Source organism: Drosophila persimilis, unplaced genomic scaffold, assembly GCF_003286085.1.
Source record: "Drosophila persimilis strain 14011-0111.01,24,50 unplaced genomic scaffold, DperRS2 tig00000191-arrow-pilon, whole genome shotgun sequence".
In the NCBI taxonomy this organism is placed as follows: Eukaryota; Metazoa; Arthropoda; class Insecta; order Diptera; family Drosophilidae; genus Drosophila; species Drosophila persimilis.
Window position 1 is genome coordinate 6,882,553 of NW_020825298.1, and position 7,972 is coordinate 6,890,524.

At 41.3% G+C, this 7,972-nt stretch overlaps 1 protein-coding gene across 1 annotated transcript; it reads left to right on the top strand.

Moving 5' to 3' along the window:
• The first annotated feature begins 3,089 nt into the window (after positions 1-3,089).
• Positions 3,090-5,639, top strand: LOC6589543 (gustatory and pheromone receptor 33a). The gene is made up of 5 exons (XM_026988968.1): positions 3,090-3,119; positions 3,185-3,621; positions 3,804-4,238; positions 5,028-5,493; positions 5,553-5,639. The coding sequence occupies exons 1-5, from the start codon at positions 3,090-3,092 to the stop codon at positions 5,637-5,639; spliced, it is 1,455 nt and encodes a 484-aa protein (XP_026844769.1).
• The last annotated feature ends 2,333 nt before the right edge of the window (positions 5,640-7,972 follow it).

The window sequence follows — 7,972 nt, forward strand, 5'->3', positions numbered from 1 at the left end:
AACAGACGAAATGAACGAATAAAGCAAGATACCCAAAATGTGCGTGTGAGCATGTCTGAATTGCGTGAATCCCAAGCCACAAAAGGCACGAGACCAACGAACAGAGAAAAGAGCGCCGGAAACACAGAGAAAATGGAAAAGAACTTACAGCCGCTTCGTTTCTCCGCCTCTCATTCGATTACAAGCCAAATATTAAAAAACCCGCTCATCCGAAAGTACTGATTGGTGCTTTAGACCCTGAATATACCCCATATCAAGCGCCCAACTTCAAACACGAGTCAACAAAGCTATCCTAGAAGTCCATTCACATGACATCGGTCGAAGCAGCCGAGATATCGTTCACAATACAACGGCAAATGATATGCCAGGTCAGCAGGCAGGCTGTGGAACACATTTCCAAACACCATTCCATTTCAGTAACAAACTAAACATCACAAAGGGCACATCAAATTTTTGTAAAAAGTCTACATTTCAATTGAAAACTCAATTTTGTGTTCAGTGAGTATTAAATCCAACAAGAACTCTGAACTCTATAGTCTATAGCCTGTTTTTTGTCATAATTAATCTTAGAGCAACAATCCATTGATCCACCATGAGCTCCAATCAAACGGGACAGTTCATCAGCGAACTGATTCGGAACCAGAGCGAGCCGGTTTCCTTTCAAGAACTCGTTGTCCTCATCGAAGAAGCACTGAGCGTGTCTTTGGATAACGACGAGCTAACGATGGTCAGTGAAACCCTTTTGGGGGGCGTGAACTTCGGTTACATTGATTTTGATGGTGAAAAGTTCTTTATTCCAATCATAGATGAATTGGAAAATTAGAAATAAACTTTTCTTTCGGTTTTGGGGTCCATCTCTAGAATGGCATATGGTTCGTGGTCTCTGGGCGTGCACGGGCATAACTATAAGACCCTCGCCCCACTCTCCACTACCCACTCCCCAGCTCATGGGCAAACATGTGGATGCGTGAGTTGCTGCTTTGTGCGTGCCTCCGATGCAAACTTAATTATTAACTAAAGGAAAGGCAAAAGGCAGCTGCCAACACCTTTAACTTGGGCACTGGCGGGCCAGGTCGTGTTCTACCTGATACGATTACTAGGGTATATGGTGTATTAGGGTTTTAGGATCAGCCTCTGTAGCCGCTCTTCGTATCAAGAAATCTCCACTTGGTTTCTACCTTTCACAACATCTGGAGCTGTGATTCGACTTCTCATTCGTTGGATAATTATTAAGGCCGGAATAGGGGTATACTCCCCATCATTCCCTAGACACTAGCGGGTATCCTGTAGTCCAAATGTCCTCCCGTTCCTCGTTATAGTTGTAACTGTTGTAAGCAAGCCGCAGCCCATTCCAACACCTCCCAAAGCCCCGGTGCTCAACTCAGGGGAAATTTGCATTTTATCATCTCCGGAGTTGGGGTGTCCTTCGCCCCTCTCCCTCCCTCCCCAGCTGGGAGTCCCCAGTCGGCTCTTTCAGCCCTAAGAAAAGGCTTTGCTTTTAATTGGTTTTCTTAGGCGAGAATGTCGTGCGCTAGTTGGCAGGATGCTGGAATCCTGTTGGCACTGTTGTCTTACTTGGTAATTTAGTGTTGGGCGGCACTAACTTATAATTGTTTAATTAGCAAGTAAAATGCGGTGAAAATATGTGGAAATTATTAGATTTCCCAGCTCGAACGCACAGCATAGAAGAACCAACTGGATAAACACGTCGTAGGTGGGGAAGCAACAAAACCAATTACGCCCTCGAATAAGTGGCATGGAAATGCAAGGCTCTGCAAGTAATTAAGACTCGGAACTAATCAAACAACTAATGTTATCAAGAAGATATATATTTTATGGGTGAATAATACAATAAAAACAAAGGGCATTCGAATACAAGCCAAATATTGAATTTTGAGCTCATTCGAAAGTACGGATTGGAGCTATGGACAAAGAATGCTGCGTTTATTCAAGGCTTTAATTAATTCAATAACTAGACAAATACAAAATCGAATATATGTAAAAGGTTTGTTTTAATCTCATTTTTAAAAAGTTTTTGTATAATATTTTGTTATAATATTTAATATTTTATTTATTTAATCTCATTTTTAAATATTTTTGTATAATATTTTTTGATAATATTTTTGTATAATATTTTTTGATACTATTTTTGTGTAATATTTTGTTATAATATTTAATATTTTATTTATTTAATCTCATTTTTAAATATTTTTGTATAATATTTTTTGATAATATTTTTTTATAATATTTTTTTATAATATTTTTTATAGTATTTTTTTACAATATTTTTGAATAATTTTTTTGATAATATTTTTGTATAAAATTTGATGATATTTTTTTTATAATATTGTTTTATAATATTTTTATATATTTTTTGATAATATTTTCGTATATATGTTTCTATAATATTTTTGTTTATAATATTTAGTTTTATTTATTTTTGTTAAAAAAATTTAATAGTATCATAAAGATCATACAATTTATTTAGCTTGTTTTAAGCTATCAACGAGTTAATGTCATGAAACCTACAATTAAGCTTCAATTTTTCCAGTGTGCAAGAGCCAGCAATATTATCAATCAATAAATTGCACATACAAGTGAAAATACACTTAAAAAATAGATTGGTTTAAACAAGAAAATAAGCCAACAACAAAAACAACAAAAAAAGGTTTTAATTTTAAGGTTTAAAAGCCAGAAAAGCTAATGATAATCAATCGAATCCGTATTGATTGGCACATGAAATCCACAAACATATCTCAAATCCCATCTAGAGTTCATTGGGAATCGATCGATGCCACAAATATTTCTCACAGTGCTTGGAACAGTCCACATTTAATAAGCTAAAAGCATTTTAGGCGCCATGCCACTCGGAAGATATTTATCTTAAACATATGCGCATTATCCACCCACTCCTGCGAGCCATCGTAGCGTTTTCATTATCCAAACAATTGATGGAGTAGAGTACACAAGGTAAATATTAACCCTTTTGGGGGCCACCAACGACAACCCGACAAGTTCAGTACAAATAGTGAGCTGAAAGGGAAACCTTGGAGCACTGAGAGCAGGGAATACCCCAGAAACAACAGAAAATGATACAAATTATGAACTGGTTTTCAATGGTAATACCATTTCCTTCCACAATTCTTTGAGTACCTCCTTCTTTAACCCTCCTGTTCTTGAACAGGCCATAGGTCTCATTCCGCTGAATCGCCAGCAATCGGAGTCCAATGTGATACTCGACTATGCGATGATGCTGCTGGTGCCCGTCTTCTATCTGGGCTGCTACTTTCTCATCAACCTCACGCATGCCTTTGGCCTGTGCTTCCTGGATGCCTGCAACAGTGTGTGTCGCCTGAGCAACAACCTATTCATGCATCTGGGCGCCTTCCTCTATCTGACCGTCACCCTGATGAGTCTCTATCGGCGCAAGGACTTCTTTCTGCAGTTCGACGAGCGGCTGAACGCCATCGATGCTGTCATACAGAAGTGTCGACATGTGGCCGAAATGGACAGGGTAAAGGTCACGGCGGTGAAGCACAGTGTGGCCTACCACTTCACCTGGCTGTTCCTCTTCTGTGTGTTTGCCTTTGCCCTCTACTACGATATCAGGGCACTATATCTGTGAGTAAATATGAAGTAGGGGATCCATTCGGGTATTGGCTTTGAAGTTTAGTACTAGATTGAGGGATACATTTTGGAGACCTCTTTCCGCACGTTTGTAGCCCCTCCAATCATGGTTTTAAACACCGAAAACCCCCCGAAAATTCCTTTATTTTACATCTCACCTTTTCTTACCCTTGCAGCACCTTTGGCAACTACGCTTTCATCCCCTTTATGGTATCGAGTTTCCCCTATCTGGCCGGGAGTATCATCCAGGGCGAGTTCATCTATCATGTGTCCGTCATTTCGCAGCGCTTTGAGCAGATCAACACATTGTTCGAGAAAATTAACCAGGAGGCCCGCCACCGACACGCCCCGCTCACCGTGTTCGATATCGAGAGCGAGGGCAAGAAGCAGGAGCGGAAGAACCTAACGCCCGCCACGGCCATGGACTCGAGAGGGCCATCGTTTGGCAATGAGCAAAAGTTGTCCGGCGAAATGAAACGTCAAATGGCCGCTCCACCGCCTCCACCACCGCAGGGCCAACAAAAGAACGAGGAGGACGAAATGGATAGCAGCTATGACGAGGACGAGGACGATTTTGATTATGACAATGCCACCATTGTCGAGAATACAGGGTGAGACGAGGTTTGACTACTAGAAATGGTGGGGGTTTCTGACAAAAAGTTTGATTCGTGATTTGGGACATTTGTTGTTCCAAAATGTGAAACGTAGATTTTGTTTCTAAATGAACTGATAGATTTTTGTGGAATTTAATAGACACTAAAAGTGGATTTTATCCATGAATGAAAGATGCAAGTATGAAGATTCAATCTTAATTTCAAATTTAATCAAATTAAAATCCACAAAACAAAAAGAAAAATCAAAAGTTAAAGCTTGAAATATTACAAAATTTAAAGTTTTGGAAGGTTTAGACTTTAGTACAAACATTAGAGCAAACAAAAAGTATTAAGAGGGCACTTTAGATGAATCTTTTAGTCATAACCCAGTTTTGCATTGAATTTTTAACCAAATTAAAGGCGAGATTTGGTCCTAAGACAGCTTCAACATTATTAGAAAAGTCACAGTCAGCATCCTGGAATATTTAAAGAATTCTTTTCCCATTAGAAATATTGTAAACCAATCAGAGTTTATGTTTCTGTCGTTTAAAACCATTTTTTAGCTGGCTATCCACTTGCCATCCCGTTCCCTCTACCAGAAAACCAAGTAAGGGAGTGAGCGAGAAGAAAAAACCGAAATTTTCGCAGTAAAAATGCTTTGTTCAGGCCGTTTTAAGCGAGCGATTCGATTCGCTCACCAGTTCATGCAAAAAAAAAACATCTTATATCAAAGATTCTTGTAAACAAAATTCTATCCCAACCATTTGACCCTTTCAATCCATTTCTGATCTTCGAATCCCTCTTCAGAAACACTTCCGAGGCCAATCTGCCGGACCTGTTCAAACTGCACGACAAAATCCTTTCGCTCAGTGTAATAACGAACGGGGAATTCGGTCCCCAGTGCGTGCCCTATATGGCTGCCTGCTTTGTGGTCAGCATTTTCGGCATCTTCCTGGAGACCAAGGTGAACTTCATTGTGAGCGGCAAGAGCCGCCTGTTGGACTACGTGACGTACTTGTATGTCATCTGGAGCTTCACCACCATGGTGGTGGCCTACATCGTGCTCCGGCTGTGCTGCAACGCCAACAACCACTCGAAGCAGTCGGCCATGATTGTCCACGAGATAATGCAGAAGAAGCCGGCCTTCATGCTGAGCAACGATCTCTTCTACAACAAGATGAAATCGTTCACCCTGCAGTTCCTGCACTGGGAGGGCTATTTCCAGTTCAACGGCATCGGCCTGTTCGCCCTCGACTACACGTTCATCTTTTCGGTAAGTTCTGCCTGCCGCCCTTTTTTTGGTAACTTTCCATTCAATAAACTCTTCTGCAGACCGTGAGTGCCGCCACATCGTATTTAATCGTCCTGCTGCAGTTCGACATGACGGCCATTCTGCGGAACGAGGGCCTCATGTCATAAGGGGACACGCAGGCCCACAGGCACGCAGCCCTATAGCCCCGTAGCCCTGTCGTCCTGTAGCCCTGTAGTCCTGTGGCCCCGTAGATTCAATTATCGAGCATCAATTTTAATTCCATTAACTTTGTAGCACCAGGAATGTACGTTTTTCTTTTTGTTAAAACTATCTATAAAAAGTATTTTTGTGGAAAAAGTCAAAGAGCGAATACTCTATAAAAGTGAACGAAAAAATGATGGAAGATCGAAGATTGGAGATTGAAGAAGAGGATATTTTTGGCACATATAATAGTAGTAGACACCTGAGGCCATCGAAACCCTGGAACATCTATTCTGCAACTGCCCGGATCTCTCAGGGGCAAGGAGATGATGCCTGAGCGCCCCGGTCCTGGCTTCACTGGAAGATACCTCCAAGAGGAGGTCCAGGGAACTATTTCTTGAAACACTTCGATACTCGAGGACTCTCAAGCCTCATAAGCACTCCAGCGACTGTTCAGAGCCCCTAAACGGATAACCAAAGGCCCTACTAGCCTCTGCGAGGCCCCATTGAAGGCCGTCCGGGTTAGCCTAAACCTACGATATTGGTATCAAATACTTAACGAACTTTTAAGTGCATAAATGACACACTTTTAAATAAATATTTTATTTTAAACAGACGACAGAGTTTTATACTGTTGTGTGTTAAGTTCTTCGTTTGTTTAATATTTTTTAAATAATATTTATCTATCCTTCGCGTCTCTTAGATAGGTCTGAATCTTAAAGGGATCACAAAAGCCTATAAAAAAAACACATTATGTGAATAACTAGACGTTAAAATTCACATCATGTGTTCCTATATAGGCCTTAGTGATCCAACCTATCCAAGACCTTTAACTCCCGTTTCCAATCGTCTCCCCAGTTCGAATCAACCCACAACACATTTCCAGAGTACCCGTGACCAAAGGCATTGGCTTGAAAATGGGTGGAAATCGAAGGGACACCAAGGAGCGACCGACCGACCGACCGACAGACAGCCATCGAAAGCGTCTGTTGAGCCCCGTTGCGATAATCGCATCATCCAACACTTTGGGCTCAACGCGAAGGATGTCGAAGGAGGGCTGGCGGCGCTCCTGGGCGGCGCCGGAGGTCACTAACACAATTTCTAGCAAATGTCAATTGAAAAACACGATTTGCCAGTCATCAGTCAGTCAGACTCTGGCGGCACAGTTGCACAGTTTGCGGCCATCAAACGGAAGCCAGAAACGAGAGAAGAAAGGCAGTCCAACAGGGAGGCGGGGAAGAGGCGGGGGAGAGGCGGGGGAGAGGCGGGGGAGAGGCTGAGAGATGCAGTGAAAAAAGAACATGAAGCAATTTCCGCTTTCAATCACGTTTAGTGCAAAGGAAATGTGTGCAGAAATATGTTTCTCCTTCTTTGTCCCCGCTTTTGGTCCTTTTCGAGCCATGGAAATGTTCGGGCCCGAGGGAGGCTTGGTTTAAAATTGCATTTCGGTTTGGTTCCAATCAATTTACTTGACACAGAAGACAGGACATGGCAGACAAGAGGAGGCGGAGGCGGAGGCAGGGGGCAAGGAGATTTAATTAATTTCTCATTCTGTTCGGGCATAGAAAAAGTGTCAAATTTAATTGATTTCTTACTCGTTCCATTCGCTCTCTCTCTCTCTCTATCTCTCTCTCTCTTTTGCCTATATATTTTACTCTTTTGTGCTTGACAAAGTGAGTGTTTTATATTACACTCCATTGAGGCATGGTTTGAATGACAAGCGCACCATGAATGATACCATAAATCAATATCTGACTCGATTGGATCGTTTGTGCAGGAAACACACCCACACTGAAAGAAAATGGGTTTACAGAGGTTCTTTATATTTAACGCATAATTCCTGGTTTCTATAACTAATTTAAACAAAAATTTAGTAAAATAAAATAATTAAATAAGGGCTTAAGACCCTTTGAAAGAGATATTTTTTTTTTTTTGTGTATTTTATTTATAAAATAATAATAATCCTTAAATGAACTAGAATTCATTCAGTCCGCAAAATGTAGAAAATAAGAGGTCTAATATTTTCGTGGATATTTAAATGTGCAAAGGCATAAGAAAGACGGCAGATTGTGGCGTAGGTGGATGGATTCCAACTAGCTTAAATTCTCCTTAAACGGTGAACGCCGTGTGGATCGCAAGAGCGCACCAAAACACACGAGAGAGCGAAAGCGAGAGCGAGCTGGCACCAGAGCGCTGTTAACACTTAACAGGAGTGCCAACGCTGTTAATACATAAAAGAAGTCCCAGCGCTGTTAACACTTAACAGGAATGACAGCGCTCTAAGCACACAACAGCGCTG

Coding starts and splice junctions, on each gene's coding strand:
- LOC6589543 (XM_026988968.1), top strand. CDS start 3,090: ATGATACAAATTATGAACTGGTTTTCAATG. Junction 3,120..3,184: donor TTATGAACTGGTTTTCAATG/GTAATACCATTT, acceptor GTTCTTGAACAG/GCCATAGGTCTCATTCCGCT. Junction 3,622..3,803: donor GATATCAGGGCACTATATCT/GTGAGTAAATAT, acceptor TTACCCTTGCAG/CACCTTTGGCAACTACGCTT.